General features: G+C 40.5%; 2 protein-coding genes across 11 annotated transcripts in view; one reads left to right on the forward strand and one right to left on the reverse strand.

The window, feature by feature from the left end:
* Positions 1-26,375, forward strand: part of CENPL (centromere protein L) — a 67,716-nt gene that overhangs the window by 8,557 nt on the left and 32,784 nt on the right. The gene's annotated exons all lie outside the window — the stretch shown is intronic.
* The window catches only part of DARS2 (aspartyl-tRNA synthetase 2, mitochondrial), a 35,399-nt gene continuing 10,044 nt past the window's right edge, over positions 1,021-26,375 (reverse strand). The window contains exons 5-15 of one of the 4 annotated variants that reach the window (XM_037739066.1): positions 25,790-25,836; positions 23,534-23,640; positions 22,644-22,713; positions 20,826-21,005; positions 18,787-18,894; positions 13,913-13,975; positions 9,232-9,384; positions 6,140-6,358; positions 5,801-5,911; positions 2,943-3,018; positions 1,021-2,051 (exon numbers count right to left, since the gene is read on the reverse strand). In XM_037739066.1, coding sequence (XP_037594994.1) covers positions 1,864-2,051; positions 2,943-3,018; positions 5,801-5,911; positions 6,140-6,358; positions 9,232-9,384; positions 13,913-13,975; positions 18,787-18,894; positions 20,826-21,005; positions 22,644-22,713; positions 23,534-23,640; positions 25,790-25,836 — 1,322 coding nt within the window. In that variant the 3' untranslated portion in view covers positions 1,021-1,863. The remainder of the gene's footprint in view (positions 2,052-2,942; positions 3,019-5,800; positions 5,912-6,139; positions 6,359-9,231; positions 9,385-13,912; positions 13,976-18,786; positions 18,895-20,825; positions 21,006-22,643; positions 22,714-23,533; positions 23,641-25,789; positions 25,837-26,375) is intronic. The other 3 variants (XM_017529958.2, XM_017529960.2, XM_017529961.2) reach the window with 3 other exon arrangements.

A 26,375-nucleotide genomic window follows, 5' to 3' on the forward strand; every position in this document is an offset into this window, starting at 1 on the left:
CGCAACTACGTCCGGCTAATTTTTTGTAATTTTAGTAGAGACAGTTTCAGTATTGGCCAGGCTGGTCTCGAATGCCTGACCTTGTGATCCACCTGCCTCGGCCTCCCACAGTGCTGAGATTACAGGCCTGAGCCACTGCACCTGGCCCAAGATCCTGTTTCTCCATTAAAAAAAGTTATAAATCAGGGCAGGTGCAGTGGCTCACGCCTGTAATCACAGCACCTTGGGAGGCTGAGGTGGGCAGATCATCTGAGGTCAGCAGTTTGAGAGCAGCCTGGCCAACATGGAGAAACCCCATCTCTACTAAAAATACAAAAACATTAGCCGACCATGGTGGCATACACCTGTAATCCCAGCAACTTGGGATGCTGAGGCAGGAGAATCACTTGAACCTGGGAGGCTGAAGTTGCAGTAAGCCAAGATTGTGCCATTGCACTCCAACCTGGGCAATGGAGTGAGACTCTGTCTCAAAAAAAAAAAAAAAAGTTATAAATCAAAAGAAATTCAAGACAAAACTGAAGACTGAGTAGAAGAAAACAATTTCAAAATCACTGATCGAGACCTTGTTCTTTCATAATTATTAGTTTATTAAAACTTTTAGTTGCATTAGAATTTATAAGGATATCACGATGAGTTTTGGTGTTCAGTTTTTTGCATGTTTGGGGTTAATCTAAGGTCAATAATATCTTTGTTCAGAGACTTAATATGTTTTTTCTTTTATTTGAGATGGAGTCTCGCTCTTATCACCTAGGCTGGAGTTCAGTGGCACGATCTTGGCTCACTGCAACCTTCGCCTCCCAGGTTCAAGCAAACCTTATGCCTAAGCCTCCCGAATAGCTACCACACCTGGCTAATTTTTGTTTTTAGTAGAGACAGGGTTTCACAATGTTTGGCTGGCTGGTGTCAAACTCCCGACCTCAAGTGATCCACCCTCCTTGGTCTCCCAAAGTGCTGGAATTATAGGTGTGATCCACCACTCCTAGCCAATATCTTTAAAAATAGAAATATAAACAAAATTGATAAATAAAATGACTTTTACTGTTGATATCAGTTTTGTTTGATCTGAAGCTATAGAGATACATCTACCTACCTATGTATGGATGGATAATATTATTTCACATTTGTGAAAAGCTTTATAGTTTTTCAAAGTACTTTTATTCACTTTATCTCATAGATGTTATCTCCTCTGATTCTAGCAACAAGAGCCCTGTGAGGTAGCCAGGGCAAGTATGTATTTTACACAACATTAGCAGGAATGGAGGCTAAGAGAGGTTTATGTAACTCCCTCAGGCTGAAACACTGAAAAAAAAAAAAAAATTGTGACTCTCATTTCAGTGATGTTTTCTGCATTGTATTATGGTACTCTTCACTATATTATGTTGATGGTTGAAATGTCATTATAAAGCTTGATTTATATGATTCTCTTGATGAGGCTGATGAAATAAACTCTATCAACTCACTAGTTTTACAGGGGCAACCATTTTCCCACATTTCACACATGATTTGATTACCTGTGTCCTAAGTGAATAATATTGGGGTATGAAAAACATGATTTGAAAACAGTACACCCCACTATATTATTTCAACAAATAACCATCTTTCACACCTCTCTAAGTAAAAAAAAAAAAAAAAAAAAAAAAAAAAAAAAAAAAAAAAAAAAAAAAAAAAAAAAAACCTGAATGATGCATGTGATCAAGTCAAAATTGGGTATCTTCTGCTTCTTCATTGTGATGAAGAATGTTGCCTGGATTCCTTCCATGTAAAGACTTGATTGTCAGACCTGTGGCAGAACTCTAGATCTGATTTTGGGGAAGCCAACAGGACAAAACCCAAAAGCTCAACTTTCTGTATGGTATGCATGATTCAATGAGCTTTTGCTGCTTTGGAGTCTGTTGGCCAGGAGACTTGGATATGATAAGGCTTCAGTTCCTCAGGAGGAATAGAATCTGGGGTATTGCTCATGAGGTCATGTCCCCGGAAGGACTTTGGGAAGGCTATGACATCTCGGATGCTTGGAGATCCAGTGACGAGGCATATTAGTCTGTCTAACCCTGTGAGTAAAATACAAAGATAACAGATGAGAAATGTAATGTTGGAACTAACTTAGTTTTTCTATAAAAGTTGTAGAGAACTTTTAAATATGAATCTTTAACAAACTGTAGCCAACCATAGTTCTCTACCTTTTTAGAGAACTTGTATTGTTTGAGGGGTTCTTTTCTATGTAATTCTGGAAGAGTACTCAGGACTAATAATGTTCACATGCTATTTGGGTTATCACAGCAATTAGTGTTCCTAGCAAGGGCTTACTAAAGGCCCTAAAACAGGTTTAACAATGTATTTGGTGCTTGGCAGGGAACTCCATAAACAGACGGAAGTTCCTGTTGCTACGGCCTACAATCTAGGTGAGCTTCCTAGAATGTCTCACTCTTCCTTGCTTTGACAAAACAAGCAAAGTGAGTAACCATGGCAAACAGAAGAATGCTGGCATATTCCTGTTTTCATACAAGCTGAACATTATGGAGCAGTGCTTTCCAGATCCAGTGAGAGTGTCTGTGAGGCTACAGGGATTTGAACAATATTGACTTAAGGTCTGCAGTTTTAAACTACACATGATCTTTCAAATGCAAATTCTCAGTTAAATTATATCTTTATAACTGCTAAGATATATTTAAAATATATATTATTGAAATTTATTATACTTTGGGCTCTGGGGTACATGTGCACATCCTGCATCCTGCAGGATTGTTGCATAGGTACATACATGCCATGGTGGATTGCTGTCTCCCTCTTCCCCCTGCCATTACTGAAATTTAAACAGAAACTTATAGTCTCATGGAACTCTTAGACTTCTCCGTCCACCTCCACCACCACAAACTTGAGAGCCCGAATTTGAGACAGTGCAATGGAATTCAGTTTAGCTTATAAAAGGAAAAATTATTTACCTAAGGCAATTCCTCCATGAGGGGGTGCCCCATAATCTAAAGCCTGGAGTATATGGGAGAGCAATTTCACATCTTCCTGAAATTCAAAAGATAATTCAGTTTAAATATATGTTGAAGGTCCATTAAGGGCCACCATCTAGGCTTAGATGATAAAGGGAAAACAAAGTTGAGTTTTAAAACACCCAAACCTGACTTAACTAATAATAAAAACTTATTGGAAAAGTGTAAAGAAAAAATTACCTTAAGTGATTTACAAGTTAGCAAGGGAAAAAGACAAGTCATAGATGACATTAACATGTACAAAAATGCCTGGTATTCAGTAAATGCAGCTTTTACTGTATTCACAATGCAAACAGAGTGAGACCAAATGAGGTGAAGATGAAAAGCAGGGAACTCTCCTGTCACAGAGACCAAGGGAAGAGAACATTACTAAGTGGGCGACTTGTCAAATGCTGCTGGGAGGAAGGAGAGCTTAAGGGTCAAGAAGAGGCCACTGGATTTGGTGACCATGTGAGTAACTTGTAGGGCAGTACTTGTAGAAATGTTGAAAGTGAGTTTGAAAATGGTTCTCCAACCAGGTTATAAATCAGGACCAAGGGGGAAGCTTCAAACAAACATGCCAAAGCCTCATACTCGGAACTTTTTATGCAGTTGGTCTCATGTGTGGCCAAGGCACCAGTGTATTTTTTTTTTTAATGCTTTCCAGGTGATTTTATTTTAAGGTGCAGCTGGGGGGAGAACCACTGTTTAGGGAAGCAACAGAAGTAATGTATTCTAGGCCAGATGCAATGGCTTACTCCTGTAATCCCAGCACTTTGGGAGGCCAACACAGGCAGATCACCTTCGGTCAGGAGTTTAAGACCTGCCTGGCCAACATGGCAAAACCCTGTCTCTACTAAAAATACACACACACACGCACACACTCACTCACACACTAGCTGGGTGGTGGTGTGTGCCTGTAGTCCCAGCTACTCAGAAGGCTAAGGTAGGAGAATCACTTGAACCCGTGAGGTGGAGGTTGCAGTGAACTGAGATCACGCCACTGCATCCAGTCTGGGTGACAGAGTGAGACTGTCTCAAAAAAAAAAAAAAAAGAAGTAATGTATTCTTACTGACTCTTTTGAGAAGTTTCACAGTCAGAGGAATGAAAAAGGCTGAAAACTGGTGACTAGAAGCTGGGCTGGGCAGGAGGATCACTTGATTCCAGGAGTTTGAGGCTGCACTGAGTTATGATCATGCCATTGCACTCTAGTCTGGGTGACAGAGTGAGACTCCATCTTTTTAAAAACAAACAAACAAATGCACAAAACTCAAATGGTGATTGGAGGCTTTGACTTGGCAAAGTTAACAGATTTTGGCCGGGTGTGGTGGCTCACGCCTGTAATCCCAGCACTTTGGGAGGCCAAGGCGGGTGGATCTCTTGAGGTCAGGAGTTTGAGAGCAGCCTGTCCAACATGGTGAAACCCTGTCTCTACTAAAAATACAAAAAAATTAGCCAGGTGTGGTGGCACGCACCTGAAATCCCAGCTACTTGGGAGGCTGAGGCAGGAGAATTGCTTGAACCCAGGAGGCTGAGGTTGCAGGGAGCCAAGATTGTGCCACTGCACTCTAGCCTGGGAGACAGAGCGAAACTCTGTCTCAGCAACAACAACAAAGTTAACAGATTTCACAATACCCTTAGACTTTAAGGACATTGAAGGCTTAAAGCTAAAGGAGTCATCTTATAGTCAGAGTTCTCCAATCCTGCTCTCACATATGAAGTTCTTCCGTCCTACCTCACACTTGTCAGTTAATCCCACAAAATGGTCTTTCAGGACCAAACTCTCTAGTCCTGAAAGACGTTTTCTTTTGAAACCTACCCAAGCCTTCTATAGCATCACCAACAAACTTCAAATTATTAGGTCTGCACCTGTATAGACTCTTCTTTTTCTTTCAAAAATCCTGATTACTCCACTATCACTAAAATTATATACCCACCTTAAATATAGCTAAAGTAGTATCTAATAAGTGATATAAAATCTTTTCAAACTTCTTCTCCAACATTATCAATTTTAGTCACTTCCAACTGCATGTTTTTCATTTTATTTTATTTTTTTTCAAGCTGCATGGTTTTCTTAAGCAGTATAGTGGTTAGGAGCATGGGCTTTAGAGGCACCCCGCAGGGTTCAAATCCTGACTCTGCTTACTTTTGTACTGTCACTTTGGCAAGTAAGCTGCCTCAGTAAATCTCATCTTTAGAGTGGGCAGAATAAAGACATTTATTTGCACTACTATAAGGGTATTTAATATGCACTATTAATTAGTACTTAAATAGTGCTGTTTAATAGTGCTATGAGCCAGATACTATTTAAGTATTTAATATTATTATTTACTTTTAATATTATTATTTACTTTTCCAAGTCCTACATTAAAGGTAGAGAGATAGCTGATGCTATTTTGTATCTTGTGAATCCTCCATTCATAACAAATGTTTAATAAAATAGGCTGATTTAAGTCAGATGTGGTGGCTTATGCTTATAACCCCAGCACTTTGGGAGGCCAAGGCGGGAGGACTGCTTGAGAGCAGGCGTTTGAGAGCAGTGTGAGCAACACAGGGAAACCTTATCTCTACAAAAAAATTAGTCAGGCATAATGGCATGTGCCTGTAGTCACAGTTACTTGGGAAGCTGACGTGGGAGGATGGCTTGAGCACAGGAGGTTGAGATTGTAGTGAGCTGTGAATGTACCAGTACACTCCTACCTGGGTGACAGAATGTCTCAAAAACAAAAACAAGCTAACAACAACAACAGGAAAAAAACAAAACTGAAAAATATTCTGGTAAAAAAATAAGCCCAGGATAGCAGATGGTGTTTGTTACCTTTAGTAAGGTTGCCAAGATATATCGCTGTAGCTCTGCATTGTGAATTCGAATCGAACCACCTCCTATCTCATTGCCGTTTAAAACCAAGTCATAGTGTTGGCTACGGACCTAGAAGATTCACAGAGACTTTAGGTTAGAGAAAATGTCTGGTTTTCTGTTCTACAGGTTGAAGACCCTGTAGATTCTTAAAGACAATGTATTAACTACTAACTCAAACCCCACAATTTCTTCTGAGGCTTCCAGAACTGGGTCCTATCTATCATCAGACTTTGAAGTCTGAAGTTCTTTGCCATTATATACATATTTCCTTTTGATTTGGAAGTAGAGATACAGTACCTTTTCGGGCTCAGTGTAAAGGAGGTGTATGTCACTGGGGTGGGGAGCGGTAAATGGGTGGTGGGCCGATTCCAGCTCCCTGGGATTTTCCTCCTTGGGGAGGAAGAGTGGGAAATCCACTACCCAAAGGAAAGAGAACAGAGTGGGGTCACGGAGCACCACTCCTCTTGTTTCTAGAAGGTCAGCACATTCCAGTCGTAATTTTCCCAACAAAGAGCACTGCAAACAGAAGACATAAACATTGAGTTAACTTCTTGACAGAACAGGCAGCAAATGACACAGCCTGGATTCTGAAGCCAGGCCATTCTCTAGGAAAGGATTAGCCAATTAACAGATAGGATGCTCATTGCCTCTCAGAACACAAAGATCTGAGGAATCTGACTGCAACATGGTTGAGAACAATTGTCAGACTCAACCAACTGGGTAAGTACCTAGTAACTCGGCGATTAAAAACACAGGGATCAGCAGTTCATAGACCTGGGTCTAAATCTCACTGTGGCTTATTACTAACTTCTCTGTAACCTTTTTCATTGTAAAATGGGGTTAAAAATATCAACTCAAAAAGACTGCAGTGAAGCTTACGTGAGATAATGTACGTAAGGTGCAGGGCCTGCCAAAGTATGTGAGTGGCAGTCATTCTGATTATTTCCTCACTTCTCCTGAAGGGTTGTGGTGAGGATTTGGTGAGTTCCTGGCACATGGTTAATGTTCAGTAAAGGCTGGCTATCACTACAGGTAATGTGGATTAGAGATTCATTTAAGAGTGTGGCTGAGCAGAGGGGCTCACACCTGTAATCCCAACACTTTGGGAGGCTGAGGCGGGGGGACCATGAGGTCAGGAGTTTGAGACTAGCCTGAGCAACATGGTGAAACTCCATCTACTATGAATACAAAAATTGGCCAGGCATGGTGGCATGTGCCTGTAATCCCAGCTACTTGGGAAACTGAGGCAGAAGAATCATTTGAACCCATGAGGCGGATGTTGTAGGGAGCTGAGATCCACTGCACTCTAGCCTGGGCGACAGAGATAGACTCAAAAAAAAAACGAGTGCGAATTTTGGAACCCAACTTCATGAGTTAGAAATCTGGCTCCTCCACTTCCTAGCTATGTGACTATGAGCAAAATTTTAAGCTCTGTGCCTCACTTTTCTTATTTTTAAAATAGCAACAGTATCAGAACTTCCCTTATAGGGTTGGCATGAGGGTTAAATGAGTTAATGTCTACAAAGTACTTAGAACAGGGCTTGGCAAATAGTAAGTGCTTAATAAGTGCTACCTATGGTGTGCAGAACTTCCCTGAGAAAGGACAGTTGGTTAGAACAGTGACATATGCCTGGAGACATGATAGGGTGTTATTTTGTAGCCCAGTCTATCTTATATTTATGTCTACATAAGGGACCTTCATTGTGACATTTTCAGAATGCTAATGTTATTCCTTGAAAGTCTGGTTTCTAGCTCTCTTTCAAGGAAGGCATTGTAGGAATCAGAACTATACCTTCCCGAGAATGAAACACCAGAATGTTTAGTTCATACCAAGAGAATGTTTAATATCCAAATAAGTTTGCAACAGAATCCTATGTTCTTTTTTAAGAAATGCATTCATAATAAAATTTGGAAATAAATTAGCTTTCTTTATTCTACTATTATAGGGGAAGGGGAGACAGGGCATTACATTCAGTTCTGAAGCTGGACTCTGAAACTTTTTCTTTGGAAGAAACAATGATAAATGAGAATATAGATTTGAAGAAAACTTGATGAAGTATGAGTCAGACATACTATCATTTTGAAAAAACTATGTACTAAAGTAAAACAATAAATTTATGCTTGATCTTTACAGTACATTTTAAATATTCATGTTTGACTTTGTACTATACTTTTCTATATCTTACAAAGATCCCTAAAGCTAATTCGGTCTTCCGTATCCCCCAAAGAATGCTGACTCAGCTAGTGCATGATGGCACCGCCACCTACAGCTGCTGTTTTTGAGGAAAAAGGGTCCTACTTTGACCAAGTTGGTCCAGGGGTGTCTGTGAACCCACCAGCTCTCCAGTGGTCTGATCCGTCCCTCCACAATTCAGGAATCCATTATGTACAAAAGTTTGAGACTACCTAATTTTCTTCATCTGTAAAATCTTGACACTGAAAATATTTTTTCATGGTCATATGACTAATTTCACTACCCCTTTATCTAAGCGGATTTCCCAGTTAGGGTCAGGTCTAATTAATGTCAATGGAGGCTGGTAGCTAATGAAAACAACCCTTTGTTGTTTTTTTTTTTTTTGAGATTTAGTTTTTGTTTTTTTTTCCCACCCTGGTTTGTACTCTTTTCTTTCTTTCTTCCTTTTTTTTTTTTTTTTTGAGACCAACCCAGGCTGGAGTACAGTGGCATGATCTCGGCTCACTGCAACCTTTGCGTCCCGGGTTCAAGTTATTCTCTTGCCTTCGACTGTTGAGTAGCTGAGACTACAAGTGCCTGCCACCACGCCTGGCTAATTTTTGTATTGTTAGTAGAGATGATCACATTGACCAAGCTGGTCTTGAACTCCTGATTTCAGGTGATCCACCAGTCTTGGCCTCCCAAAGTGCTGAGATTACAGGCATGAGCCACCGCGCCTGGCCCACTCTTAGTTTTCATATAGTGCATTATAAAGTATTGTAAGATTTATGCAGGCTGGGTGCAGTGGCTCATGTCTGTAATCCTAGCAGGTTTGGGATGCTGAGGCGGGTGGATTGCCTGAGCTCAGGAGTTTGAGACCAGTCTGGACAACATGTGAAATCCTGTCTCTACTAAAAATACAAAAAATTAGCCAGGCATGGTGGCGTGCGCCTGTAATCCCAGCTACTCAGGAGGCTGAGGCAGGAGAATTGCTAGAACCCAGGAGTTGGAGGTTGCAGTGAGCTGAGATTGTGCCACTGCGCTCCAGCCTGGGCGACAGAGCGAGACTCCATCTCTTAAAAAAAAAAAAGATTTATATAGAGCAGCTCCATTTTATGAATTAACAGTCTATAGTTCAAATATATACTATACACATAGGAGAGTAAGGTATTGTTCACCATCAACAGCATTGATGCTTGGAGGTAATTTTTCTTACTGCTTTATTGTGCTCTCCAGCCATTAGTAGGACCACATCTTCCTCTTGGGTCTCCATTAGTCTGATTAATTCTGGTCTTTTCGACTCCCTTATGAAGTTAGCAACTGGAGAATTCCAGTTTCTGTTGGTGTTAAGGAATACAGGTAAGATTTCCTGTGAAAAAGAAAAAGACTTATTCACACTTTTTTTTTAAACAGTGGGATTAATTTATCTTCTTATAGTACAAAGATTTCTGGTAGAAAAGAATTTTCTAGAAGAAGAGAATTTAAAAGATATTGTCTCTATTATCTCCCTGAACCCCTTCAAAATGATACTAAGGGAATTTTATAAAGTGGGCTTGGCATTGTGACTCATACCTGCAATCCCAGCACTTTGGGAGGCTGAGGTGGGTGGATCACTGGAGGCCAGAAATTCAACATCAGCTTGGCCAACATGGTGAAACCCCATCTCTACTAAAAATACAAAAATTAGCTGCGCCAGTTGTGTGCGCCTGTAATCCGAGCTACTTGGGAGGCTGAGGCATGAGAATCACTTGAGCCTGAAAGGTAGAGGCTGCAGTGAGCTGAGATTGGGCCACTTGAAACCAGCCTGGGCAACACAGTGAGAAAAAAAAAAAAAAAAAAAAAAAAAAAAGAGTGGGAGGAGGATGAAGAATGGAGAGTAATATCAGCAGATGAGAGATTTCTGTGACTTTTTGGCAGATTGCAAGTGACTTGAGCAGGAATGATTAAAGAAACAAGGTGCAGGAAGGTCTGGCATAAAGAACAATGGAAGTAGCCTCAGCATAAGGAACTGATTTTACCCTGCAGAGTTCTGGAGAGGCTCAGGACTTTTAAGCCTTGAATGCCTAGGATAACAGACAGCAGGGGATAGCCCTCTCTGGATTCCCCTCCTACAACAGCATGGGAGCTGTCTCGTCTCTTGCTCTGTCTCTAATAAATAGCTCTTCCACAAAACAACAACAACAACAACAACAACAACAAAAACAGACAGCAGCCTTGCTGCTCATGCTAAACTAAACCTAACCGTTTACAAAGCCTCTTTACGGATCTTGGGTTTCCAACCAGCTTTTTTTTTTTTTTTTTTTTAAGATGTAGTCTCTGTCACCCAGGCTGGAGTACAGTGGCCTGATCTTGGCTCACTGCAGCCTCTGCCTCCCGGGCTCAAGTGATTCACCTGCCTCAGCCTCCCAGTAGCTGGGATTACAGATGTGCACCACCATGCCTGGCTAATTTTTGTAGTTTTAGTAGAGATGGGGTTTCACTATGTTGGCCAGGCTGGTCTCAAACTTCTGACCTCAAGTGATCTGCCTGCATCGGCCTCCCAAAGTGCTGGGATTACAGGTGTGAGCCACTGCACCTGGCCCCAACCACGTTTTAAAGTGCCCCATTCTTGAATATGTACAAATCATCAACTCACCACACATTGAAGAAACTCCAACATAAACACAAAAAATAGCTCCAGAGAAAACAGATAATTTAGGGACCAAAAGAGGACTTGAATCCTCAAAGGTACTCGAAAAGATATTTTATGAGTAAAACCAGAATAATATGCAGTAAAAAAAAAAAAAAAACACAAAAAACTTATTGAAAAAAATTCAACAGAGAGTTGAAGAAAATCCCCAGGAAAACAGAACAAAGAAGACAAAGAAAATGATGAAAATGAGATGCAAAAGAAAAGAGACAAGTTAAATTGGTTCAACATATAACTAGTAGAAATTCCAAAGAGACTAGAAAAAACGATAGAGTCAAAATAATTAGATAATAAAATAATTTTCTACACATAAAAAGACACACTTTCATACTGAAAGGGCTTTTCAAGTGTGTAACACATGGAATGCAAAATGATCAAAAGGCAAACAAATTCTGAAATTTCATAAAGAATCAGAAGGCAGAAAGCTTCCAAAGAGAAAAAAATCGGGTCTGCTATAATAGAATAAATTCACACAAGCATCAAAGCATCAGACTTTTCATCAGTAACAACAGATGGAAGCAGAAAGTAAAGCAATGCCTTAAAAGTTCTAAAGCTGTGCTGTCTAGTGATGCACTGTGGCTATTTACATTTAAATTAATTAAAATGAAATAAAGTGAAAAGTTCAGCCCTTTAGTTGTACTAGCCTATTTCAAGTGTTCACTAGCTACATTGGCTAGCAACAACTATACTGATCAATGCAGACATAAGTCTATCATTACAAAAAGTTTTATTGAACAGCACTGTTGTAAGGTGATATGGCTGTCAATTCAAAATTTTGTACTAAGCCAAATTATTATTAATCAAGTGTGCAGTTTTAAACACAAATACATTTTGTAAGGACTCAGTAAATTGATCTCTTGTATGCTTTCTTAGGAAGTTACTTGATTATATACTCCAACACAAAAAAAGAGGAAAATCTAGGATCCAGGAAAAGTGGCTTCAACTCAGAAAAGAAATGAAGAAAAGGTTCAGAAAGACAGCTGTGCAGAAGGTACAGAGTAACTAGGTGAGGTCTGTATATGTGATATGTGAGCCTCATCTCTCATCATAGGAATTTAATAAGGTTTAACATGAATTAAGAAGAAAAAAAAAAGTATGTAGAGATATTTCCAAAAACAGAGATACTCTGGCAGAATACTAGGATGGGTGGGGCAGGCTAGAGTAAATGATTATTACATTTCACCATTAATGCTTCTTTATTTTTTGAGCCATTTGTATGCCATATGTTGCTAAAAATACAACGATCTTCGAAAAGCAATTAGAAGCCAAATCAAGTTAAAACATTAATAAAAAATAGTAGTACCCATTTCTTATATACAAATTCAGGAAACTAGGAAGGAAAAAGAAAACAGGAGAAGAAAGAAAAGAATGAAAGAAGAAAATGTAATAACAGTCCCATCAACTGAAGGCTGCCAAAGTTAACCTTCAGGCTTATTTTCTGGTCCTGTGGTTCTTAGATGCAGATTTTATATACTATAAAATAAAAATAAACAAAATTGGAAGCTAAAGCGTTGCCAATTTTTAACTTTATAAAGAAAAGCCATATTCCACCACCCCAACACCTCTGCAAAGACAGAAATAAAGGATAGTTCTTCAAATTTATTTAACTTTATTAAAAGCTTGTTATATTGCCCTGACTTTTCTGTTTTTGTCTCACCCCATTTTGGAAACTACTACCCTAATATTTTTTTCTTATATAAAAATCTACTTATTGTTCTTTGTGCTTGAGGTATGAGGCTTGGGAAATAGTGGCGATAGAGGTAGGTAGTCCATTTTCAGTATACAAATACAGTGTTTTCACATGGTTATGATCAGTATAAATATAATCCTATAGCCTCGTTTTGATACATGTCATTACAAAAGCATTTTTGCTCTATTAAGTCTTAGAAAACAAAATTTTAAAAAGGAACTTTAATATTCCTTTGATTATATCATAATTTATTTAATTACTCCTATATGGTTTCATTTTATTCCTGTTATCATACCTAAGATTCTTTCCCTCCCTTTTTTTTTTTTGAGACAGAGTCTCATGCTATCGCCCAGGCTGGAGTGCAGTGGCATGAACATAGCTCACTGCAGCCTCGATCTCCTGGGCTCAAGTGATCCACCCACCTCAGCCTCTCATGTAGTTGGGATGACAGGTGTGTGCCACCATGCCCAGTTAAATTTTTTTCTAGTTTTTATAGGGATGAGGTCTCACTATGTTGCCTAGGCTGGTCTCAAACTTCTGGGCTCAAGTGATACTCCCATTTTGGGCTCCCAAAGTGCTGGGATTACAGCTGTGCACTTCCTTGCCTGGCTGGATCCTTTATTTCTTTTAGACACAGGGTCTCACTCTGCCACCCAGGCTAGAGTGCAGTGGCATGATCATAGCTCATTGCAGCCTTGATCTCCTGGACTTGTGATTCTCCTGCCTCAGTCTCCCAAGTAGCTGGGACTGCAGACATGTGCCACTATGCCCAGCTAATATTTATTTATTTAGAGACCGAGTCTCACTCTTTCGCCCAGGCTGGAGTGTGGTGGCATGATCTTAGCTCACTGCAACCTCTGCCTTCTGGGTTCAAGGGGTTCTCCTGCCTTGGCCTCCCAAAGTAGCTGGGATTATAAATGTGTGCCACCACTCCCAGCTAATTTTTTGTATTTTTAGTAGAGATGGGGTTTCATCATGTTGGCCAGGTTGGTCTCGAACTCCTGACCTCAACTGATCTGCCTGCCTCAGCCTCCTAAAAGTACTGAGATTACGGGTGTAAGCCACTGTGCTCAGCCCAATTTTTTTTGGATATGGAGTCTTGCTCTGATGCCAGGTTGGAGTGCAGTGGCGGGATATCAGCTCACTGTAGCCTCGGCCCCTGAGGCTCAGGTGATCCTCCCACTTCAGCGTCCTAAGTAGCTGGGACTAGGGATACAACCGGGCGGCATGGTGGCCTGAGCCTGTAGTCCTAGCTGCTTGAGAGACAGAGGCAGGAGTGTTGCCTGAACCCAGGAAATCAAGGCAGCAGTGAGATACGACGGCATTACTGCACTCCAGCCTGGGCAACAGACTAAGACTACATCTCCAAAATAAATACACAAATAAAATAAAAAACAAATAGAAGAATGATCTCAAATAACAAGATGTTCAAAACTAATGATAATGATAATTTAGTTAATAATAGTTAAAATTAGTGAATCTCTATAAGGAAAGTAACTGCTCTAATTAACTCCTTACCTGATCAAAATGGTCAGCTGAAAATTTTCTAATGGATTCAATGTCTTTCCTTTTTAAGTATTTCTGATGAAAGAAAAATCAAAGTAAACTTGTCATTATGACACTTCGCTTCATAAACATGTTTATGCTATCAAATGACAAATAGATTTTGTGTCTTCTATTACAATAATAAGATTTAATAAAAATTCAATGTCTTGGCTGGGCGAGGTGGCTCATGCCTATAATCCCAGCACTTTGGGAGGCCAAGGTGGGTGGATTGCTTAAAGGTCAGGACTTGGAGACCACCCTGACCAACATGGTGAAAACCTGTCTCTACTAAAAATACAAAAATTAGTAGGGTCTGGTGGCAGGCGCCTGTAATCCCAGCTACTCAGGAGGTTGAGGCAGGAGAATCACTTGAACTCAGGAGGTGGAGGTTGCAGTGAGCCAAGATTGTGCCACTGCACTCTAGCCTGGGTAACAAAGCAACACTCCATCTCAAAAAAAAGAAAAACAAAATTCAATTTCTGCTGCCAAATGACACATTTTTAAAGCTAGTTACAGTGCTTATTTTTTCCAGGTATGCAGATCTTTTTTTTTTTTTTTTTTTTTCCATGGCATCTAGCTCTATCACCCAGGCTGGTATGCAGTGGCATGATCTTAGCTCACTGCAACCTCCACCTCCTGGGTTCAAGTGATTCTGCTGCCTAAGCCTCCTGAGTAGCTGGGACTACAGGTGCACACCACCACACCCGGCTATTTTTTGTAGAGATGGGGTTTCATCATGTTGGCCAAGCTGGTCTTGAACTCCCGACCTCAGGCGATCTGCCCGCCTTGGCTTCCTAAAGTGCTGGGATTACAGGTGTGAGCCACTGAGCCTGGCAAGCAGCTCTTATTGGAAATGGCTGTGAATGTATTCCACAGAAGATCCTTTATATATAATAAGCAGGATAAATGTTCAAAATGAATGTCTACAACTGAACTGTGAAAGAAAACTTTCAGACCAATAAGAGGATTCAGAATTTGATTATTTGAGGTTTCTTAAAATTCTACCTGTTTTGAAATTATCTCAATGTCTTTCAAGTGAGACACTATGGTTATCATGTTATATACCTTTAAAATGATCCAAACACAGTTTGATGTTTTGGGGTGTATTCCCCCTCCTTTCGAGAGTGTGATGTCTTATCAGATCCCCTATGTAAGAACTTGGAGTGAATTCCCTCTTCCCCTGAGGAATGTTACCTCAAACCTTATCATAACGCCCATGTGTGAATTACTGCCCTCAACTACTAGACTTCAAAAATACATATAAACTTAAGAGTTTCACAGACACTTTGATAGCACTGTTACTGGCTATACTCTGTCAACTGCTTCTGTGAAAACCAAGAGATGGGTGACACCCTGTTAGCCTTTCAGCTAACCTCTAAGGCTTGCCCACCCATACTGGCACTACCCTCTAGCATGGAGGGATCTTAGGTGCAGTCTATACTGTGGCGGTCAAACCAGCTTCTCCCAAAAACTGCTCACATAAGAGTACACCTCGAACTTTGATTAGACTTTACTTTTCCCAGAGGCCTGCTTCCATTCTAATAGAGCAAGCGGACTTTAATAATTTTGGAACTCACTCACTATGTAGTTAATACACCTCAACTATTTAGTGTATTTCCTGTGAGGTTTGTTCATACTATTCTCTCTCCCTCTCTCCTTTTTTTTTTGGAGATGGAGTCTCACTTCATCACCCAGGCTGGAGTGCAGTGGCATGATCTTGGCTCACTGCAACCTCTGCCTCCCGGGTTCAAGCGATTCTGCTGCCTAAGCCTCCTGAGTAGCTGGGACTACAGCACACCACCACACTCAGCTAATTTTTAAAAATATTTTTAGTAGAGACAGGGTTTCACCATATTGGCCAGGCTGGTCTCGAACTCCTGATCTTGTGATCCGCTCACCACGGCTTCCTAAAGTGCTAGGATTACAGGTGTGAACCACTGCACCCGACACTTATTCTCTCTCTCTTTTAAGCATTGTGAACCTAAGAAAATATTTTCTTTGTATGGCAATAAACCATGTGATTTGTGAAATCATACTTTGACCATCTTATTTCTACCATATACCATGCATCATTAGCTATATTCATGCCGCATTTAACTAGGTGTGGGAGGTATAAAAAGATGAAACATGATCCATGCTCCTGCAGTTCTTGTATCTACTTGAAGAAGAATGGACAAACTCAAAATGGTGTAGATAATATTAGGCAAAATATTATACTGAGCTTACCTGAACATATTTCTTTCTTTTTTATTTTTGAGAAGTTTTGCTTTTGTTGTCCAGGCTGGAGTGCAATGGCGTGATCTCCGCTCACCGCAACCTCCGCCTCCGGGGTTCAAGAGATTCTCCTGCCTCAGCCTCCTGAGTACCTGGGATTACATGAATGTGGCACCACACCCGGCTAATTTTGTATGTTTAGTCGAGACAGGGTTTTTCCATGTTTGTCAAGTTAGTCTTGAACTTCCGACCTCAGGTGATCTGCCCGCCTTGGCCTCCCAAAGTGCTGAGATTACAGGTGTGAGCCACCATGGCTGGCCTAGCCTGAACATATTTCTTATGTCTGGACTAGAGTATGAATAATAAATTACTTTTTTTTTTTTTTAGACAGAGTCTCACTCTGTCACCCAGGCTGGAGTGCAGTGGTATGATCTCGCACTTACTGCAACCTCTGCCTACTGGGCTCGTGATTCTCCTGCCTCAGCCTCCTGAGTAGCTGAGATTACAGGCATCCACCACAATGCCCAGCTGATTTTGGTATTTTTAGTGGAGAGGGGGTTTTGCCATGTTGGCCAGGCTGGTCTTGAACTTCTGATCTTAAGTGATCCGCCCGCCTTGGCCTCCCAAAGTGCTGGGATTATAGACATGAGCCACCACACCCAGCCTGACAATAAATTACTTTTCATTGAATATATGAAGTAAATAAAATGTAACAAGACTGAGTTCTGCTGGGCGCGGTGACTCATGCCTGTAATCCCAGCACTTTGGGAGGCTGAGGCAGGTGGATCACGAGGTCAAGAGATCGAGACCATCCTGGTCAACATGGTGACACCCTGTCTCTACTAAAAATACAAAAAATTAGCTGGGCATGGTGGCGCATGTCCATAATCCCAGCTACTCAGGAGGCTGAGGCAGGAGAATTGCCTGAACCCAGGAGGCGGAGGTTGTGGTGAACTGAGATCTCACCATTGCACTCCAGCCTGGGTAACAAGAGCGAAAACTCCATCTCAAAAAAAAAAAAAAAAAGACTGAGTTCTTACCCCATTGTGAGTATACTAATATGCTTATGTATGCAAATGAGCATAGACTTTCAAAATCATAATCTTATTCAAAATATATCTGGAATGCTTCTTATGAAATTACTTTTTTTTTTTTTTTTTTTTGAGACGGAGTCTTACTCTGTCACCAGGCTGGAGTACAGTGGCAAGATCTCGGCTCACTGCAACCTCCGCCTCCAGGGTTCAAGCGATCCTCCTGCCTCAGCCTGTTGCGTAGCTGGGACTACAGGTGCACACCACCATGCCCAGCTAATTTTTTGTATTTTTAGTGGAGATGGGGTTTCACCATGTTGGCCAGGATGGTCTTGATCTCTTGACCTCATGATCCGCCCGCCTTGGTCTCCCAAAGTGCTGAAATTACAGGCATGAGTAACCATGCCCGGTCATAAAATTACTTTTAAAGCAGATATCCTACTTACAGAAAAGAGATTTATACTATTGTTTTAGAGTCAATGCTTACTCAGTCCAACCATTCTCTCTCTTTCTCTCTTCTATCCCTACTTCCTCCCCTTCCTTTTTGCTTTATTAGCTCCATCTCCTTTTATTTCCCTGTTATTAATGCAATTGAGATGAGAACTCTCAGAAGATCAAGAATCAACATGTGATGGGCATACTGGAGCTGATACAGGGCTAAGAGACAGACAAACTGAGGCTGCAGACAGATACTAAGTATTATTTTATGCTCACATACTATCCACAATGAAGTACATGAGTACTTCATAGCATCATTTATTTACTTATTTATTTTTGAGACAGGGTCTTGCTCTGTCATCCAGGTTAGAATGCAATGGCACAATCACGGCCCACTTCAGCCTTGAACTCTTGGCCTCAAGTAATCCTCTGACCTCAATCTCTCGAATAGCTAGGACTACAGGTGTGAGCCACCACACCAGGTTAATTTTTGTTTTTTTTTTTTTGTAGAGACAATGTCTCTCTATATTGCTCTGGCTGGTCTCAAACTCCTGAGTTTAAGCGATTCTTCTGCCTTGGCCTCCCACAATGTTGGCATTATAGGCATAAGCTACTACGCCCGGTTTATAGTATTGTTTAAAAGGAAAAAAAAACACACAAAAAAAACCCCATCCTGGATCTGGAATGTAAACTCATATTCATAAGATTTTACTGTTCTCTACTTATAGTTTTAGAAACACTTTTAGACATTTTTTTTTTCACATGGAGTTTCACTCTTGCTGCCCAGGCTGGAGTGCAATGGCATGACCTCAGCTCACTGCAACCTCTGCCTCCCAAGTTCAAGCGATTCTCCTGCCTCAGCCTCCCAAATAGCTGGGATTACAGGCGCCTGCCACCATGCCTAACTAATTTTTGTATTTTTAGTAGAGACAAGGTTTCTACCTCTCAAGACAAGTTGAGGTCTTGAATTCCTGACCTCAACTGATCCACCTGCCTCAGCCTCTCAAAGTGTTAGGATTCCAGGCATGAGTCACCACACCCGGCAAAAATACTTATTTTTATTTAAAAAGAATTGTTCTTTCTGAAGTTCAAATACGACAGTGTCAAACATATTTACTTCCAAAGCATACATTCTAGAGAAACATAGAACAGTACTTCACTTACTGCTCCTTCAGGGATACATATGGCTTTGACAGTTCCATGGGGCTTACTAAGTGCATCTTGAAGAAATCCGATCTCTGTGTTTCTAAACACATCACTGATATCTATAATCTGGAAAATGAGTAACAAAAAGAGGTAACTAAATATGAAGTAATTTTTATTTGAAAACATTTAACAAACAAGATTTTAAAGAAGAGAATAGATCTTGATAATTTAACATTTATAGAATACATTCAAAGAGTATTTACCATGGGTTAAGCAATATGACCCATGTTTTACACATACTCATTCATTTCATCTGCACAAAACTATGAGGTTAGCACTCTTTATTATCCCTATTTCACAGATAAAACCAAGACACAGAGAAATAAGGAAATTGCCCAACATGGCACAGCTAGTAAGTGGTAGAGCCAGAATTTAACCCAAGCAGTCTGAGATAAGAACCACTATTCCAAGCCACGCACAGTGGCTTACACCTATAATCTCAGCACTTTGGGAGGCTGAGGCGGGAAGATCACCTGAGGTCAGGTGGTCAGCCTGGCCAACATGGTAAAACCCCATCTCTACTAAAAATACAAAAATTAGCCAATGTGGTGGTGCACGCCTATAGCCCCAACTACTAGGGAGGCTGAAGCAGAAGAATCGTTTGAACCCACGAGGAGGAGGTTGCAGCGAGCTAAGATTGTACCACTGCACTCCAGCTTGGGCAATAGGGCGAGGCTCCATCTTAAAAAAAACACACACACACACACACACACAAAATGGCCGGGTACAGTGGCTCACGCCTGTATTCCTAGCACTTTGGGAGGCCGAGGAGGGCAGATCACCTGAGGTTGGGACTTCGAGTCCAGCCTGACCAACAGGCGTGGTGGCGCATGCCTATAATCCCAGCTACTTTGGAGGCTGAGGCAGGAGAATCGCCTGAACATGGGAGGCAGAGGTTGTGGTGAGCTGAGATCACGCCATGGCACTCCAGCTTGGGCAAAAAGCTCGAAACTCCATCTCAAAATAAATAAATAAATAAATACAAATGAAAAAAGAACCACTTATTCCATATTACAAATGAAGAAACAAGAAGTAGTTGAGTTGGCAGCTGTAAGTTGGTAGTTACGATCTTTTGTATATTGTATTTTTTCATTCTAAGCATTGAGCACTGACTATTCACAAACCAAGCAGAACTCAATTTCTTTCTTTTTTTTTTTGAGACGGAGTCTCACTGTGTTGCCCAGGCTGGAGTGCAATGGCAAGATCTCAGCTCACTGCAACCTCCACTTCCTGGGTTCAAGTAATTCTCCTGCCTCAGTTTCCTGAGTAGCTGGGATTACAGGTGCGTGCCACCACACCTGGCTAATTTTTTATATTTTTGATAGAGATGGCGTTTCATCGTGTTGGCCAGGCTGGTCTCAAACTCCTGACATCAAGTGATCCACCCGTTTTGGCCTCCCAAAGTGCTGGGATTACAGGTGTGAGCCACCACGCCCACCCTGCAGTACTCAATTTCTAAAGAATGTGCACTGAAAACTTAGATATAGAAATGTCACCAGCATTACAGGGATCAAGGGTTATTGCTCTTTAAGAGCAAACAAGTAGAGGCCTGGTAATGAAACTGTTCTATATAAATTCTACCCCTGTCTTAAATACTTACAGATATTAATAATTTGAATCAAGATTGTCATGTTTGAGATTTTTATGGACCAAGGACACTTAATAACTGCTTGGCTTTAAAAACACTGAAAAGGAAAGAATAGTTATTTTTTCTTCCAAGTTACCATTCATGTCCATATAATCAATAACTTGCAAGTAATAAAAACTTTATAGCAAGAATCTTGCTCTTGGAACTGGATCTTGAACATGATAGAAAGAAAGCACTGTAATGCTAACATGCCATTATTCTCTCTTGCTCTAACCCTGTATCCACAAAGGTAACAAGGTAACAACAAAAATATCATCTAACCTTGTGTAACATTTGTCAATTTCAAAGTGGTTTAAAAAGACTGCAGGAGTATTTGGGGACAGAGTCCTAGAAAAGTGAAGAAATGTACCTTCATTCCAAAGCGAGTATCAGGTTTATCAGTTCCATAGGTGGCCAGCGCCTCAGCAAAAGTCATAGAAGGAAAAGGAACAACCACAGGGTCTTTGTCGTTGGGCCAAGAATACTGAAGCAAACCCTCAATTAAACTCTGGATCCCAGTCTGGTCTACAAAAGACATCTCTATGTCAATCTGAAAGCAAAGTAACATACGGAAACTAACTTAGCCAGAGTATATACACATTTATGTATTTTTCTGTTTTCAAGTTACTATGGAATTCTGCATATAAACAATACATGGGGAGGGTATAAATATTATTGGACATCTTTTTTATGTCAGACGCTGTCCTAATGGCCTTACATACATTAACTTGTTTAGTTCCCACAACTATCTCATGGCTGAAGACTCAGAGAACTAAATTACTTGTTTGCATATGTGTAATTACTAAGTAGTGAAGCTACATTTGATCCCAGGTCTGTCCAACTCCAAAGCTCGTAATTTTTTCACTTTACCACATTGATTAAAATGCTGTCAGCTGGCGGGTGGCAGCTCAAGCCTATAATCCCAGCACTGGGGGAGACCCAGGCGGGTGGATCACGAGGTCAGGAGATGGAGACCATCCTGGCCAACATGCTGAAACACTGTCTGTAAAACATGGCAAGGTTTCTCTTCAAACAGGCTGATCCTTTAATTCCCAGTACCCCCAACTCCTCTCTTTCTTCTTCTTTCCTTTTTTCTGCTTTTACTACATGCCCTGGTATACCACAGCACCAATGGTGCCATCAGCATCAGCTCACATTCCATTCCTTATTTGGGAAAAGATTGGCCCTCTAGCTCACCACAGACCACCCCTTTCCCCTCTCCCCTCTCCCCTCTCCCTTACGTGCCCACCTTATCTGAGAAAAAGTTTAAATGTTTAGCCTATCGGGTCTAGTTCAGATTGTGTCGTCCAACCCCAGCCAATGGGGAAAGGGCATGGGGCAGGATTTGCGTCAGGAGTCAAAACTTTCTCTCTCCTTTGTTCTATGTGCTGCTCTCTTGTGGCAATATGAGGGGCACACCTCTGCGCAGAAGTAAATTTGCTTTGCTGAGAAATCCTTTCTCTGAGTGCTGGTTTTCCTTACAACTCTGAGCTTTATTTATGACACTGCCTTTACTAAAAATACAAAAATTAGCCAGGTATGGTGGTGTGCGCCTGTAGTCCCAGCTACTTGGGAGGCTGAGGCAGAAGAATCTCTTGAACCTGGGAGGCAGAGGCTGCAGTGAACTGAGATCACGCTACTGCACTCCAGCCTGGGCGACAGAGTGAGATTCCCTCTCAAAAAAAAAAAAATCATAAAATAAAATAAAATAAAATAAAATAAAATGCTATCATACAGAAAGCAAATCATAATAGCTTTGGTAAGTACACATATTAGAAAGATTAAAATATCAATATATAGAACTATTCATTCTTAATATATAAGAGATTTGTTTTAAGGACCTTATCATGAACATTAGAATGCTTTAGGAATTTCTGGCATTCCTTAGTTGCTGACTATACTCTTTACGGAAACGACACATGTTCACTTTGGCAGCACATATACTAAAATCTGAATGACAGTGTGGCCCCTGTGCTATCCAAGGAAAGATAAAAATTTTAAAAAGGACACATGAAATGGATAAAAAAACTGAAGAGTTTCTCGACTGCAGGTGAGTTTAATTAAATAGCTAATGGATAAAATGTAATGAGAAGTAAAGCATTAATATATAAAATTACTGCATTAGTCTTGAAAATACTATTTTCAAAATAGCCTGAATTTTAAGAAACAAGTGAATATAACTTTGTACCTGAGTAAACTCAGGCTGTCTGTCTGGTCTTGAACCTTCATCTCGATAACATCGGGCAACCTGAAAATATCTACAATTGAGAAATAGCATTCACTGAGTTAATTTTACACTAATACACACTTTTTCCCAAAAGTTTAAGGAAATGCAGGCTATAAAATAATGATACCTAAAAAACATAAGAAATACTTTTATTTTTCATGACGATTTAATTGAATTACATATACAGCTGACCTATGAGAAGTTAACTATTTTATATATTGTTTTCAAAATAAACACTGGCACCTCTGGATATTCATATATTAGACTGGCATGCAAATCAGTCCATGCCAATTCTTTTTATGAAAACATTTATTTTAGTCCATGCTTCTTCACATATACTCTTTTGCTTTGGCCAAAGTGAAATACTTACTGTGCCATGGATACACTTGAGACTTTCTGTGCTATGTCATTCCAACTCTTATCTTCACCTGCTGAAGCGTAGCTCTATCCTCAAAGGCCTAACTCACAAAGTTTTCTATATTTCCTCAAACAATATAATTTTAAAGCTCTTAACACCTCATTTGCAAATCTCAATACATTTACATTTTGGTTTATGTCACAGATGGTTTTATTCATTATCCTAGTCTGGCTTACCAGCCTTAACACCTTGAGAGCAAAAAAGGGGATTTTTAAAAAATCCCCTCTTACATCTACTAGCATAGAGCTTTGTACATGCTGGCTACCCAATAAATCTTTAATAAATAATGACTAAAAATTATGAGGGTATTTTATAAGTATTCTCCAAACTCTCATCCTTCTCTTGAGAACAGAGAGGATTTTGTATTTCCTTTTTTCCCTTTGTTTTTCTCTTTTCCTTTTCTGACAACTGCTAGCATTAAAAAAAAGCCCACCTGTCTAAACCGCCAACCATCAGAAGTTGCTTGAACTGTTGAGGACTCTGAGGGAGAGAGTAAAACTTTCCAGGTTCCCTGGATGGTACTAAAAACTCTTTGGCACCCTTTCAAAGGGAGAGAGAGAGGAGACAGATTATTAAAAGAAAAAAAACCAAAAACCCAAGGTATAATTGACTAGTAGAAGTTGTTACTTCAGTTTATCAATGAATGACTAAAGAACAAAGTTTCTACAAAGACAGAGATAATTTCTCGCTTATCTTTGAGTCTCTAAAAAGGCTTGCGCATACTAGGCTTTAAACACCATTGCACGGGCAGGTGTTGAGTTTATGCTTGTTGAAATGAATTTCCAATTCTGTTACAAGCTGAATGAATTTTCTGTCTCATTTCTTATCCAAGTAATTCCTAATTGCATTTCCAAATGAAACTGTAGTTTTATAATTTCACAGACTGGATGAATCGAGTAAATATCAATGTTTAGAAATGTCAATTTTTTTTTTTGAGATGGAGTCTTGCTCTTGTTGCCCAGACTGGAGTACAGTGGCACAATCGCCGTTCACTGCAACCTCCGCCTCCCAGGTTCAAGTGCTTCTCTTGCATCAGCCTCCCAAGTAGCTGGGATTACAGGCACCTGCCACCATGCCTGGCTAATTTTTCTATTTTTAGTAGAAACAGGGTTTCACCATGTTGTCCAGGCTGGTCTCAAACTCCCGACTTTGTGATCCACCTACCTCGGCCTCCCAAAGTGCTGAGATTATAGGTGTAAGCCACTGTGCCCAGCCAGAAATGTCCATTTTTATTTATTTTTAAAAAATTCTTTTTTGAGACAGTCTCGCTCTGTTGCCTAGGCTGGAGTGCAGTGGTACAATCTCGGTTCACTACAAACTCTGCCTCCTGGATTCAAGTGATTCTCCTGCCTCAGCCTCTTGAGTAGGTGAGATTATAGGTGCCCACCACTGCACCTGGCTAATTTTCATATTTTTAGTAGACAAGGTTTCATCATGTTGGCCATGGTTGGCTAGGCTGGTCTCGAACTCCTGACCTCGGGTATCTGCCCACCTCGGCCTCCCAAAGTGCTGAGATGATAGGCATGAGCCACAGTGCCTGGCCAAGAAACGTCAATTTTTAATATGCAAGAGATTTGTTCTTAAAAAAATTTTTTTTTCTTTTCCATTTTTTTTTTTTTTTTATTTCAAGAGGGTGTCACTACGTTGCTCAAGCTGGTCTCGAACTCCTGGGCTCAAGTGATCCTCCTTGCTTCAGCCTCCCAGTACTGAGACTACATGTGTGAGCCACTGAGCCTGGCCAGGAGATTTGTTCTTAAAGAATCAATTCATTGGCCAGGTGCACTGGCTCACACCTGTAATGCCAGCACTTTGAAAGGCTGAGGCGGGTGAATTACCTGAGGTCAGGATTTCGAGACCAGCCTAGCCAACACAGCAAAACTCCATCTCTCCTAAAAAAATACAAAAATTAGCTGGTCACGGTGGTACGCACCTGTAGTCCCAGCTACTTGGGAGGCTGAGGTGGGAGAATTGCTGGAACATAGGAGGTGGAGGTTGCAGTGAGCCTATCACCCCACTGCACTCCAGCCTGGGTGACAAAGCGAAACTCCATCTCGGAAAAAAAAAAAAAAAAAAACACACAAAAAACAAAGAACCAACTTATTCATGATTTACATCTGTAAACCTCAAGGGAGGCAGGGTGAGGTGTCTCACACGTGTAATCCCAGCACTTTGGGAGGCCGAGGTGGGCAGATCATTTGAGGTCAGGAGTTCGAGACCAGCCTGGCCAACATGGTGAAACTCCATGTCTACTAAAAATACAAAAGTTAGCCCGGCATGGTGGTGCATGCCTGTAATCCTAGCTACTCAGGAGGCTGAGACATGAGAATCGCTTGAATCCGGGAGGCAGAGGTTGCAGTGAGCTGAGATCGTGCCACTGCACTCCAGCCTGGGTGACAGAGTGAGACTCTTGTCTCAAAACAAAAAAAACAAACAAAAAAAACCCCCAAAAACAAAACAAAAAACAAACAAACAAAAAAAACTCAAAAGAAAGAAAACTTATGTGGAATAGAACAATTCTGACTCAAAGTACCCAAATACTTTTCTCAATTCTTCAGAAAAACCTAGTTAATATGACCATCCTGAGGCAGTGAATAAAATAAAAGTGGATCCAGTGAATATAAAAGCAACGTGGTCTAGCTTTATAACTAACAGGACATTATTAACAGACTGATTGAAGGAATACACATACCCCTGGGGTCCTCTTAAACAATGTTGGAGTTTCTATATCCACAAACCCTAAAAAGAGAGAAACATCATTTAGTAGATAGGAATGTAAAATTTGTCATATATGATGTCCACAATATAGTACAACAAATCTGAGGCTTCCCTTTAATTAGGAATTTTAGCTGAAATAAGCTACCAAGCCTACTGATGCTGGTTTTTACAAATCTAAGAAGGAAGATGAAGATTTTCATAAATACTATTCTGTTCATAAAGCATACTGTACACATAAAATAATTCTAAATATTTAATGGATTCTTGTCTACTGAACTGTTCTGATTTTTTAAACATTCTGCTAGTATAGAAATAAGACAAATATAGCAGAAAAAGTCCAGGACTGAATGAGATGTCTAGTTTAATTCACATGACATTTTTGAGCTCCCAGTAAATGATGTATGTGCATGATAAAGAATTAAGAAGACTGGCCGGGTATGGTGGTTCATGCCTGTAATCCCAGCATTTTGGGATGCTTAGGTGAGAGGATTGCTTGAGCCCAGAAGTTTGAGACCAGCCTGGGCAACATAGTGAGACCCTGTCTCTCTAAAAATTTTTTT

The sequence above is a fragment of the Cebus imitator genome, unplaced genomic scaffold, assembly GCF_001604975.1.
Source record: "Cebus imitator isolate Cc_AM_T3 unplaced genomic scaffold, Cebus_imitator-1.0 Scaffold62, whole genome shotgun sequence".
Taxonomy (NCBI): domain Eukaryota; kingdom Metazoa; phylum Chordata; class Mammalia; order Primates; family Cebidae; genus Cebus; species Cebus imitator.